The sequence below is a fragment of the Chelonoidis abingdonii genome, chromosome 2 (assembly GCF_003597395.2).
Source record: "Chelonoidis abingdonii isolate Lonesome George chromosome 2, CheloAbing_2.0, whole genome shotgun sequence".
Lineage (NCBI taxonomy): Eukaryota > Metazoa > Chordata > Testudines > Testudinidae > Chelonoidis > Chelonoidis abingdonii.
The window spans coordinates 269,173,293-269,187,325 of NC_133770.1; the positions used below are offsets into that span (position 1 = coordinate 269,173,293).

General features: G+C 38.6%; 1 protein-coding gene across 2 annotated transcripts in view; it reads right to left on the reverse strand.

Moving 5' to 3' along the window:
- The window catches only part of EIF3E (eukaryotic translation initiation factor 3 subunit E), a 58,403-nt gene that overhangs the window by 18,568 nt on the left and 25,802 nt on the right, over positions 1-14,033 (reverse strand). For both annotated transcript variants that reach the window (XR_012655383.1, XM_032800316.2), the window contains exons 8-9: positions 4,301-4,427; positions 1,529-1,630 (exon numbers count right to left, since the gene is read on the reverse strand). Coding sequence is in view for 1 of the 2 variants with exons in the window: in XM_032800316.2 (XP_032656207.1) it covers positions 1,529-1,630; positions 4,301-4,427 (229 nt within the window). In the remaining variant the exon portion in view is untranslated. The remainder of the gene's footprint in view (positions 1-1,528; positions 1,631-4,300; positions 4,428-14,033) is intronic.

Genomic DNA, 14,033 nt, shown 5'->3' on the forward strand with positions numbered 1-14,033 from the left:
AGAGAAGATCTATTTCACAGTTCAATTTTAGCAACTAGCTACAAATCCCAAAAGAATACAAAATTTAATTACTATGTGTGACAGGGTGCTGAGCAGCAAGACTGCAGAATCAGCCCACTGCCACATCAGAGAGATTTTTTTGGCTCCTGAGGACCATGTTATATCAGGGTAGAGGTGTAAAAAACACCAATGGTTTCAGAACCCAAGGTCTCTGGCTGACTTTATCTGAGCCCAGAAGACGCAGGAGCCAGGAGGGCCAGCTGTTGTCTGTTACATATGGTATACTTGAGTCATATGACTCAGAGCTTTACAGCATGGACATTGCGAATTTATGAACTTCTGCTTATCCTTTAGGTAAAAATGACAGTCTTAACAGGTGAAAAAAGCCCACAGACAACCTCCTCTCTCTGCAGTCACCACAGATTTCTGATCATGCTCAGCAATACACTTCTTCCTGAAAATCCCACCTGAGAATGCATTACTTGTGTGGTTAACATCATCTAAGACCTTTCTCCTATTAGAGAGACTTTTTATAAATTGCAAAATGCACTGGGCTAGAAAATGCATTATAAATGTTTTAACTAGCATTAAACATGAGTCTTCCTTTACTGTTTGGAAGGTCAGTTGTATTTACAAATGTTAGCTAGCTGTAGTTTACACAATTATCTCTGTCCAAACTCAAGGTAAAAAAAAACACCACATTTTCTAATACAAAACATGTTCCATATATAGACAAGGCTTGAGTGTAATCTTTGTTCTATTCGTATGTTCTCTTCCCTTCACATGTCAAGCTCAGTGCTGTTTTGCTCCATCAACTGCTCTCAGCCTCCTCTGATGCCCGTGTTGGTGGTCAGGAAATTTGTCAATAATTCGATCAGATTGTACTTCATGTTCTGAGCAAAAGGATTTTTTCCCAGCTTGATCAATTTGGCAGCCAAACTTACTACCTTTCAGTATTTTTCTTCTTTCCTATTAATTTTGGAAGGTTTTGTATGATCTACAGAGAGTGAGAAGCTGAGACAGACACAGACATTTTTGCTGCTGATAACCAGCTTTAAAACACCTGCATAGTGCAAAACACAAAAGCAGAGACATTGATGTGGAAGTATATATTTTGCATTATTTAAATATTTTAAATACTTCTGAAAGAAAATAATTCCGCAATTATGGAAGGCAGACGTTCATACCAGAGGGCCAAAAACTGCATGGGGTAGTGGCTCTATGGGGAAGGGGGCAGGGCTAATTTCTCTCAAAGTGGCAGGTCCATGTTTCTCTCAACCTGTACTATCTAGCAGACCTGGATGGACTGTTACCCCATGACAAAAAAGCTGTATCTGCAATAGCTGCTTCAAAAAGTGTTGAAAAATGGATCCAAATCAGTCACAGGACTTTTCGTTTAAGAAAGGCGAAAGATTATTTAGTGTCAGATTCACTGAAAGAATTTTTATAAGACCATGTTTAGTATATTTATGTTGTCAACATCTGAAACTTACAAAATTGTTAAGTTTACATAAGCTAAAAGTCTTACCGCTTCACACTCTCTCAGTTTTTTCTGGGCACCATCGAAGTCAAAATTAACATACAAACATTCTACAAATTCTGTAATGGGGTCCTTGTATGTGTAGGATTCCTGTCAAAGTCATTCAGGAATATTAGATATTCAAGATTTTTCAAGATATAACACTTCATAATATTCACAAAATCAATTAAGAGTATATTTTACATTTCTTAAATGAACCAGCACTGAAAATTTCCAATTTATTTCAAATTAAGATAAATATTTAAATACCTTATTTAAAAGAATACTTGTCAATTTAAAATCATTGTTTAAAATTTAAAGCATTTTATTTAACTTAGTAACTAATTCCACCTAAGATTATTAGAAATGGAAGAACTGTTACTACTGAGGCTTTGTTTATTTTTTTGCAACTATCACACCTTGGACAATGAAAATGAATCAATTTTACTACCAGTACTGCAACAGTTGGGTTAGTAATATTTCAGTGGAAATGTTCATTTAAAAAACACATTGTATTTTGTTTCATTTCAAAATACCTTGTTTCTTCAAAATCTAAGTTTGGAGACAAATCTGAATTTGCTTTATTTTCATTTCATACCATAGTTTGATACAGGATATTTTATTAGGAATGATCTCCCATTTTACAAATGAGATGCAGTGTGTAAATGTCTATCAAAATCATTTTGTATTTTTAATAAATTAAATATTTAGCATTACTTTTCATATTGAAACATTACAAAAATAATTTCCCTAATTACAAGGAAATAACCTGATGACACTAGACCTGCAATTAAATCCATGATGTTCATAATTCAATTATGAAACACTTTCAAATCCTTCTCAAATAAGAAGTGTAACTTTTAACACAGAAAGACACCATGCAACCTGTTTACTTGAAAAATGATACTTCAAGTATTACAGACAACTGGCAGTTTAAGTGAGCAGTAACCAAGATGTATAACCTGTAATACTATATTAACTTTTTCCTTCTTTGAAAGCAAGCTACTTACATTCTCAATACTGGATGTAACAAATTATAAATCTGCTCATTTATAATCCAGTTTTGCAACTATTAAATTTTGTGAAGTACTACATTTGTTAATCAATTTATTGAGGCCCATCATGTAATTTGCAAAGCCTAGAGTCCTGTGGTATTGCAATCTAAGAAGGTATAACAGTTGGAGGTCAATATATGAGTTCCTGATAATTCTATAACCTTCGAGGGTAGTCTACCAGTTAGAGTTCTTCCCCACCTGTCAAAGCAGGATAACTGCTTTGAAATCTACATATGAAAAGTATTACTTCAAAGCTAATATTATAAATACAGAAGTGACTTAACAGCATAAAGAGAGTGTTGGAAGATTTATTCCCTGAATGGGTATTGGGAAGTTTCATTATGTATCCTACATGTTTTGGTTTGGGTAACATCAAAATATGTTCTAACGTATTTTGCTTCAACCAATCTTTATTTGGTTTGAATAAGAAATATGGATACAAAATTTCTACGTATAACAAATTGTTTCAAACAATGGCAGAATTCTTAAAGTTTTTAAAATTCAATGCTGATCCTACTGCTTAATTTCTTTATGTTACCTTACATTACTGCATCAAGATTTCAAATGTACTGGAACCCAAGGTAGAAGTTGGTTATTAATTTATATCAATTTGAAATGTTAATACTATACATTAAGTTCTGTACACACTAATATCAAATGTTTTGAAAACCTGTAATATTTAATTTTTTACATTTTATTTTGCATAGTTAACTAAGCTTGTTTTAGATTTAGAAAAATCTGTTATATGCCTCTATTGATTTCATTAGCATGTGTAGCACAACTATCAGACATATTAACATTATTTTCAAATGTGTCTAAAAGACAAAGATTTGTTTAACAGTCAGTCATGTGGATGTGAGGTGGCATGTTTCCTACGAAAGACACAGAGGAATCCAACAATGGATCAAAACATTCCTTCAATAAGCATCTTGATTCTTTCATTCGAAAGATAGACTTAAAATGTCTTGAAATGGACACTCTGGTGCAAGTGTTGTTAGGGAAGAAGCTTGAAATAAGGGATATAATGCTTTTTAGGTCAGTGTATTTTGGCTCAGGGCTTGTCTACTCTTGAAAACCTACAGCTGTACTGCTTTAGCGTAGATACTTCTTACGCCAAGAGGAGAGGTTTGCCCATCAGTATAGGTAATTCACCTCCTTGAGAGGCAGTGGCTAGGTCGACAGAAGAATATGTCTAACACCAGAGATTAATTTAGCTTAACCACGTTGGTTATGGGTGAGGGTTTTTTTTGTTTTGTTTTTTTAAACACACCCCTAACTGACGCGGCTGGGTTGATCTAACTTTTTAGTGTAGACCAGGCCTCAAATGGTTTACAAATTCCCTAAACTTGTTGGGTAAGCAAGGTTCCTGTTCACTTTAACAGGAGTTGTAGTACAGGATATGTGAGAGGGAGCAACAGAATTAGGTCCAAAATGTTTTCATGTTTATTTTTTGTCCCTTAATCTCTCAGTAAAGCTTTTCATCTTTATTTGGGAAACGGGAGAATGAGAGAAAATATAACTATCCTTTCTTCTTACAATTCATCTCACTTGATTTCTAAAGAGAAAATAGAACCCAAAAAGAGAAGAGGTGCATTGGAAGGAGCAAAAAGTAAAAGCACGGGATTCAAGTTTATTTTAAGAAAAATTTACACACCACAAAAAACTTGAAACGGAAAAATATTTTCTAGTTAAGATCAAATATATAAAGAGGTGTTTTATTTCTTACCTGCTGGATAACCTTGACTAAATCTTTCAGCACTTGCCTACGTTTTCGAACATCCTTGTTTGTTATGACTGCTGTAGTCAGATATCGAAGGATATGGGGGCACATAGTCTGTATTGCGTTAAGATACCTGAAGAAAATATTCCACTTGTAATTTTTATATATTTAATGGTGCAGTTTTGCATATAAGTGACATCAGAGGATAAAAACAGTTGACAACTTTATATAATGTTGCATTATTTTCCAAGTGTGTATAAATATACCAATAAAGTAGACTTATTATTTAGGTTAACCAAAGTTGTCAGTTATAAAATATTTTCAGAGAATTATGCTAAATTGGACTTCATTTCATATTATGATCACACAAGGTTGCAATTTTTCTCGAGTCAAACACTCAGTGACTAAAGTCATAGAAGGGATTTATAAAATGGAAAGCATCCAACATACCATGTGATATTCTTACAAAAAGTTAATTTATTCCAAAAACAAATGTAAGTAAAACACACACACACACACACAAACGACAAGAGAAATCCCAGTCTACTAATCCATTAAGCCTACTGCTCAGCTACTCTTTCACACCAATACACCTTTACCAGTTCATTTTTTCTGAACCTTATTATGAAGTTTTGGCCAAGCCAATCTTAATAAACCCAAAATATGCTCTGTTGATACTGAACGGGATGGACTGAAATGCAGGTGTTAACAATCCAAAAATCCAACCACTTTGTCTTCTGATTCTTCCTCTATTTTTCACCATTATGATGAATTAAACTGACACAACCTCCTTCAAATATAGGTTTGCACTTGAAATGCACCTCTCCAATTGTAAATGACAGGAAAGAGTAAAGAACCTAACTTTATGATCCATCAGGCATTTTCCAGCCTCATATTCCTCTTCTAGGCTCAACCTATTCTGTTAGATAACTGAGATCACTTATGTGGGCCAGTGTCTGAAAACATCCATAGCTTCTCGATTTTCAACGTTCTTGTGTAGTTCCAGTTTTATCATCAAATCAAGCTAGAGCTCCAATAAGACAAGAGTAGCATCATCACACCTCGAATCTGTAGCTCTTCCAAAGCTTTCTTTATATTATTTTGGTAAATTTAGAGCCCACCTGTAGAGTTCCTTGTACAAACAGCACACTATTTTTTCATCAAAAGTACTTCTTGTGTTTAGTGCAAACTTCAACATACCGCTGGTAGCTGCATGTAAATGTAGAGAACATCTTCCTCTCAGTGCTACTGAGTCTTCAGGAAGCTGGAAGATCAATCCTTCTTCAAAGGAGGAACCCTTAAGGATGATTGCAAAAGTTGTTGCGTTTTTTTGTTTTTTTAAACTTCACAGTGTATTGCAGGACTGCTAGTGTTTACTACCACTTCAAAAAACTTCAAAAAGCTTTAGCATGTTGAAAACCTATATAACAGACATTTAGGGTGACTGCACCTAGCAGCATTTTCATTTTATGTTGGTTGTCTGATCAAATAGCAAAGATGATCAAATTCCATGAGATACAAAAACCTAAAAGGAATACTTTCTCTGAACTCTTGGAACGCACCTTAAGCAGCCTGGACATAATATTCTGAAATCTTCTTTTCAGATTTAGAATGGAAGGCACTAAATTAAGATCATACTTTTCCCTGCATAAACGTCTGTAGCCATTATTGGGTCATTTTGCATCACTGTTAACAGTGACTTTCAGTTCCTCCTTTAATGTTTCCTGTATTTCTTTATTTGCAGAACCTAGAGGTAGAGCTTAAATCTTTCAGGACAAATACATCCAGGGCAAAGTACTTCTGCAATTTCTTTAAATTGCTTATTTTGTACTACAATGAAGGCAATGATGTAAACAAAGTTGAATGCTGATCAAGTTCAAGCCTATGCTGTTTTCACAATACCATTACCAGTTATCTGATTCTTTGGGGTTGACAAATGCATACTTGAATCAAGTGACTGTTAAGAGCTGTAAGAGACCTGGAACTGCAAATCATTATCATGGCTACACTTTTTACACATGTAGTGAAAAACATCTCACTTGCAAGATTAATCCCAATGCTCTGCTCTTCCATTTCAATAAAGTTTCATTCAATGGTACATTTGATTTTGAAGCTGAACAAGCTTTCCGCACTTTTAGAGATGGGCATGTATCTGTGCTACCTTTCTATTTTTCACCTCTTGACAACATTATAAACAATTCTGAAGTGTGTAAATGTCAGTCAATTCACCTGCTGGTTTCCTACCACTTTCTTCAATTTTAGGCATGCTAAGACAGACAGATGCTCACCAAAAATCAGCCTATGAATTTAACAACCATTTATCAGTAGCTTTTGTAACGGTCAGAATAAGGGCCTGTCTACACTTAAAATGCTACAGTGGTGCAGCTGTAGCACTTCAAGGTAGATATTACCTATGGCAACAGGAGGAATTTTCCCATTGACATAACCAGCTCACCACCCCAAGAAGTGGTAGCTGTGCTGATGGCAGGATTCTTCTGTCAACCCAGCATTGTCTTCACAGAGACTTAGGTCGGCTTAACTGTGCAGCTCAGGGCCCTGAACAACGTCGTTGTACTGAACTAATTTTCTAGTGCAGACCAGGCCTAAGAAACTACCTGAAGAAAATTCAGCCCTTAGAACAGGGGCAGGCAACCTATGGCATGGGTGCCAAAGGCGGCACGCAAGCTGATTTTCAGTGGCACTCACACTGCCTGGGTCTTGGTCACTGGTCTTGGGGGAGGGGGGTAACTCTGCATTTTAATTTAATTTTAAATGAAGCTTCTTAAACATTTAAAAAACCTTTTTTACTTTACATGCAACAATTTAGTTATATATTATAGACTTAGAGAAAGAGACCTTCTAAAAACATTAACATGTATTTCTTGCACGCAAAACCTTAAATTAGAGTGAATAAATGAAGACTCGGCACACCACTTCTGAAAGGCTGCCGATCCCTGCCTTAGAAAAACAAAATATGGGGTGATAGTTACATAGCTTTACACAGAACCACTTTATAAATGATCTGCATGCCTTCCAGAAGTTTCTAAAATTCAGCAAACCAAGACCCCTGAACAGTTACAACTCTTCCAATTTTCCTTCAATTTCAGGGTTCGAGACTATTCTATAACTTTTGTTTCCTAATAGGAATAACAAGAGCTCTGATACTTTCGTTTACCTTTTAAGTTTTAAGAATAGGTAATATTTTTCTTTCAGATTGTAATTTTTAGCCTCAAAAAGCCTTTCAAATATATTTTAATATTTATATTTCAGTTACAAACTCAAAATATGTAAATCCACTAAGTTCTCGCTCCAAAATCTGTCACGCCCCCCTCACAACCCTCACATATTAACTAGTTCTGCCAGGAAGATGTACTCATGTATGCAGTCAAGAAGCACATTCATTGCTGGAACTCAAACAAGTAAAACTTCTTTATAACTAAATACAAAACATTTAATGCAATTCGAAACAATCCAGTCAGATCTGAACATCCAGGGAAAACCATGAAAGTGATTATGCTCCATGCTCTATGAAATCAAATAAAATTGAAAAAAATATTAAATTTCTCTAGTTTTTCAGTTATAGTAATCTTAGATATTACTTGTAATAATAGAGTAAATTAGTTTTTAAGAAACTGATGAATGCATCACATCAGACAGGGAGGCTGGCCAACCAAAACATTTAAGGCTGTGACTAGATTCTCCGAGTTTCATTTTGTTATTAAAGAAAATGAGTAAACATTAGCAAAGACATAGTAATTTCTTGTTTTAACTTTTTCAGGTCACCTACGTATCAATAAAATTAGATAAATAAGATAAAAACTCCTCTAAATATTTAAAGCTTTGAAAATGACACCATTCTCATTAACCACTGATGTGTAAGACACCCACCCAAAGTCAGGAGAATTAACATAATGTGTTTAATGTTTTCAGTGTGAGAATTTGAGAGTGTCTTGTTATTTTTTGTTTGAGATGAAAATGTGGCTTGCAAACAGATGTTCAGAAACTGGAGGCTCCAAGACAGAAACTAATTTAGTATAAAAAAAGCTTTTGATGTGCAGCTGTCATTTCTAAGCAGCATTTTAATTATACTTTATTGGTCCTTCATCAGGTAGAAGAAAATTAAAGATTTAAAACACTAACTAATTCAAGACTACCTTCTTTTACTATTTAACAAACTGAAAAGCTTTAAACTCTTCGGTAACCCAAAGAACTCTGTGAAAAAAGAGTTAATGTAAAACTTTATAGAAAACTAAGCTTATTTCTTATAATGCTGTTACAAGGAAAGAGGATTAAAAATCCAATTGCTAAATAAAAAAATGTGATTGCATTGCTATGACTCAGAAAAGTAATATACGAAGTATTATGTTACAAATGCATTCTTTCAATAGCACCTGTATCTTAAGTCACTGAGACAAAGTTTCATCTCTAATTGCATCTATTTACTTGATATCCTACATATTGTTTTACATCTTGATGAGATTCAAAAGCATAAGCTCTCTCAATTTTTAAATTCAGAGTGAAATTGGGCAATGTTATCAGCACATATGATGTAACCAATTTAAAAATGCACTGTCATTCTACATTTATATTACAGGAGCAAATATGACACTGATTAGTTGTATTTGTTATCCACAGAAAAGGAGTTCTTCCTAAATTAACTATCCCTTTGTTGCTTAATGCTCGTTTACAGTAATATCAGATTAATAAGTAACTAAGTGCGTGAAACTAATAAACTTCAAATTGTGGAAATCTTGCATGTTTCCTTACACTCTTCTCATCTCTTTACATTATTTCCTTTCATGGCTGTACAACACGACGAAACATTATTACTAATTTACACATTTTAGCCAAAACATTGAGTACTATGGTAATACAAATATTAAAATAGAAACAGAAGATGATAAACCACAAAATTACTCTAACATCAATAATTACACCAATGATAAAATAATGTAATTGTATTTGAAAGCATCAATTCAAGTCCTCCTGATTGGTAGTGATTGAAAAATGTTACCATATGATGGCTGTTTCATGGCTATATGAGAAGCTAGCTGGAGGTCTGCAGTTCATAGTGGACAGCTGTCAACATCATAAAGCCCAAACACAATTAACACAGGACACAATCTCTTTTCATGGTATATTTTCTACAATTTTAATTTCTTGTTGTAATTGTTTGAGATGCAAACCAACACACTTATATTGGGAGTGAAATGGTTAATTTAATAGTCACTGATTAGATTAGGGAAAGAGAGGTTTTGGATGAGTCACCTGGAGTTAAATTAGTTGACAACACTCATCTTTAATTATCCCAGCCGGATTACTCCAAGACATTAAATCTGCAGTCTACATGCAAGAATGAAAACTAACAAAAGCCATCTCTAAAGCCTCCTCCACAGAGCTGGTGGCAGTAGGTCTACCACCGCTGGTACACCAATGATGGGAAATTTTAAGAAAAATGTTAATTGGATGCAGCCGAAGAGCAACAGTTTGGAGGGCCTCCTGGATAACCAATACTCCCAGTACTTGGAGAGCCAGATATTTAAGTTAATAGGTGAAAGATTTTTCACCAACCTATTAGACTGGCTGACAAAATGCAGCCTCATTTTTTCTCAGGCCTGGTCTACACTACGCGTTTAAACCAAATTTAGCAGCGTTAAACCGATTTAACCCTGCACCCATCCACACAATGAGGCCCTTTATATCGACATAAAGGGCTCTTTAAACCGATTTCTGTACTTCTCCCCGACGAGAGCAGTAGCACTGAAATTGGTATTGCCATGTCGGATTAGGGTTAGTGTGGTCGCAAATCGATGGTATTGGCCTCCAGGCAGTATCCCACAGTGCACCATTGTGACCGCTCTGGAAAGCCATCTGAACTCGGATGCACTGGCCAGGTTGGCAGGAAAAGCCCCGCGAACTTTTGAATTTCATTTCCTGTTTGCCCAGTGTGGAGCTCTGATCAGCAGGGTGGCGATGCAGTCCCAAATCCAAAAGAGCTCCAGCATGGACCGTATGGGAGATACTGGATCTGATCGCTGTATGGGGGAGACAAATCTGTTCTATCAGAGCTCCGTTACAGAAGACGAAATGACAAAGCATTTGAAAAAAATCTCCAGGCTATGATAGACAGAGGCCACAGCACACAGTGCTGTGTGACAAGCGTAACGGAAAGCCAAAGAATCAAATGGACGCTCATGGAGGGAGGGGGGGGACTGAGGACTCCAGCTATCCCACAGTCCCCACAGTCTCCGAAAAGCATTTGCATTCTTGGCTGAGCTCCCAATGCCTGAAGGGTCAAAAACATTGTCCAGGGTGGTTCAGGGTATATCTCGTCAATTTACCCCCCCCCCCCCCCCGTGAAAGAAAAGGGAAAAAAATCGTTTCTTGCCTTTTTTTCAATGTCACCCTATGTCTACTGCATGCTGCTGGTAGACGGGTGCTGCAGGCGCTGAACAGCAGCATCCCTCCCCTTCCTTTCCTGATGGCAGATGGTACAAAATGACTGGTAAATCCTTGTCATCATCCCGTGAGTGCTCCTGGCTGGCTGGTGAGGTCGGCCGGGGTCCTGGGTAAAAATGGGATGACTCCCGGTTATTCCCAGCAGATGGTACAGAATGGCTGGTAACCGTCCTTCATCATAGCAACTGGACAGAGCTGAGCTCCATCAGCCCCCACCCCCCCGCCTTTCATGTCTAAAGAAAAGATTCTGTACTCCTGGACTATCATAGCAGCAGGGATGCTGGCTGTCCTCTCCCCCACACTGTTTAATGTCTGCCTGGACTATCATAGCAGCTGGAGGCTGCCTCCCCCTCATTTTATCTCACTAAAAAGTCAGTTTTCTTATTCCTGCATTCTTTATTACTTCATCACACAAATGGGGGACACTGCCAACGGTAGCCCAGGAGGGTTGGGGGAGGAGGGAAGCAACGGGTGGGGTTGTTGCAGGGGCACCCCCTAGAATGGCATGCAGCTCATCATTTCTGTGGGATCTCTGGGGCTCTGACCCGGAGCGGCTGTGCTCTCTGGTTCTCTAGTACACTTGCCCCATATTCTAGGCAGGACTGACTCTATTTTAGACAAAACATAAAGAAGGGAATGACCCGGGGAGTCATTCCCATTTTTGTCTTGCGCCCCCGGCCGACCTCAGCGAGGCCAGCCAGGAGCACCCATGACAGCAGCAGACGGTACAAAAACTGATGATAACCATCATCTCATCGCGGCCGCATGCACTCGACTTTATACAATCTGTTTTACAAAACCGGTTTATGTAAAATTGGAATAATCCTGTAGTGTAGACATACCCTCAAGAGAGGAATAAGATTGTCCTACATAAGGGACAGCAGAATCCATTGGTCCATGTGCTTAGAAAAGCAGGCCCGTGTGAGCTCATTATGCCTGTGCTCAATTCACTTCAGTGGGATCCCATCAGTTCCTGAGTGCAATTCAAGATACTGGATTTAATCTGTAAAGTGATACACACCTTGAAAGCTGGCTATACCTACCTTGCTCTACCTCATATTCATGACATCCAAGATTACCAGAGGTGTACCAGGGCCCTTTTCCAGAAATATATCAAAATAAGTCCACACCTAAAACCAGCAATCCTAGCAGTTTTTACTTGTACTGGTATAAGTTGTATCAGTTTTATTATATAACCAAGATTTCATTTCATTATTTTTTAAATTATTTTTATTGTACCAAATATGGTTACAATCTGGAAGACGGTACTAATGCTAACAGCAAATAAAACAGCATTCATCAATTCACACTGCCGCTTAGGGGCCCAAAGTCCAGTGGTACCCAACCCTTTTGTGGCCAGTAGCACATTCATGTTTTCAGAAGAGTGTGGCGGGCACCAACAATTTTTCAAGACTTATTTGTATTTGTACATTAAATACAAAAAACATCATATTTAATATAACATAATATATGAATCCAAAGAGAAAAGAGAAGCTGGAGAGAAACTGCGAGGACAGAGAACACCAGTGTCCGCAGCTCTCTGTCCCCAGCAGGCGCGGGGCCGCGGCTTTTCTCCAGCTTAAGCCGCAGACCCGCGCCTGCCTGGGACCGAGAACACCGGCGCCCACAGCCAGCACCCCTGGAGTTCTCTGTCCTCAGTAGGGGCAGGGCTACGGCTTCTCTCTGGCTTAAGTTGCGGCCCTGCGCCTGCCAGGGACTGAGAAACGCTGGTGCCCACAGCCTGCAGCCCTGGAGTTCTCTGTTCCCGTCAGGCATAGAGCAGCGGCTTTTCTCCCCTGCTGGGCACTAGGCGGGCCCCATGTCTGCTGGGAACAGAGAACACCACGCTCACAGCCTGAGTTCTATGTCCCTGTCAGGTGTGGGGCCGCAGCTTCTCTCCCCTGCTGGGCACTAGGCGGGGGCACAAATGCCCCAGCAGGCACCATGGTGCCCGTGGGCACCACGCTGGGGACCATTGGACCAAACCAATTCTCTCCAATATTTTATAAGCCTTTAATACTATTGACCATGAAAGCGATGTCGACTCTTACATTCTCTCGAGATCCCAGATGGTTTTAGACAACTGATTTACCAGGAGGGCTTTCATTTGGACTTCCTTGGGTAAGTCTACATTGCAGTAAAAGACCCATGGGTTGGGTGGGTCAGCTGACACGGGCTCATGGGGCTTGGACTGCACAGCTATAAAATTGCAGTGCACATGTCCAGACTTAGACTGAAGTCCGGGCTCTGAGACCCCACAAGCAAGCAGGGAGGGTCCCCGCCCAAACATCTACACTGCAATTTTATAGTACCACAGCCCAAGACCTGAGAGCCTCAGTCAGCTAACCCAAGCCAGCTGTGGGTCTTTTACTGCAGTGTTGACCATACATCTAAGGGCTATATGTTCTTTTCATTGATTCTTTTTTAACCTGTACAGAGCTGCAGAGGGACTTAGTGAGACTACTTGGTTTGTGATAGTTTTTACTGTGCAGAAGAGAGTTATCCAATGCAGGGGGTGGGTATAGATTCTGCCTTCCCTGTGCCTAGCTGAAGAAATAATGTGTCTGAGGATCAGCTGGCCTGCCACAGCAATTCCCTACATCCCCCTGTCTATATTCTTCCCTGCTATGGGCTCTCCTAGCTCATTTGAAGCTCTTGGGCAACAAGTCTCAGAAGAGGTGCAGAGTGGCATCTGTGCTACAGTGGCTAACTCCCCCCTAAACTGACCAGCGAGCTTTTCAGGAACTGTTGGAGTGATATGAAGGCATTTTCCAAATCCACAATTAGCCTTCCAGCTCTACCACAATGATGTGGAATGTGCACCAAGACTCAGCAGCCCTCAGTGCTACCTATTACCCCTTTCCCCTGTGGCTCAGAGCAAATGGAAGAACATCAGATTGGTCATATGCCTCTCCCTGACGGCAAACCAGAGGAAGCTTGCCAGGAGGAGAAGCTATCTCACATCAGAGGCCTGTAACTTTAGTTATTTATTTTAAACTCATTCAGGAGTCTTTACATCCAAGTTAACTAATATTCCTCTACAAAACTGAGCACACAAGTACATGTTTAAAAATTACATCTAATAACAATTGTGTATATATTAAATATTGCATTCTTCGGCTCATACCCATATTGTAATTCTAAAGCAACTGTATCCATCTTGTCGCTCAGGGGCAACTGTGGCCCTTGAAAAAGACCAACAAGAAAATGTGTACATAATTATGAACGGAAAGTGAGCCATACCATGAAATTGTTAATCAGACCTATAGTTACAGCAGGG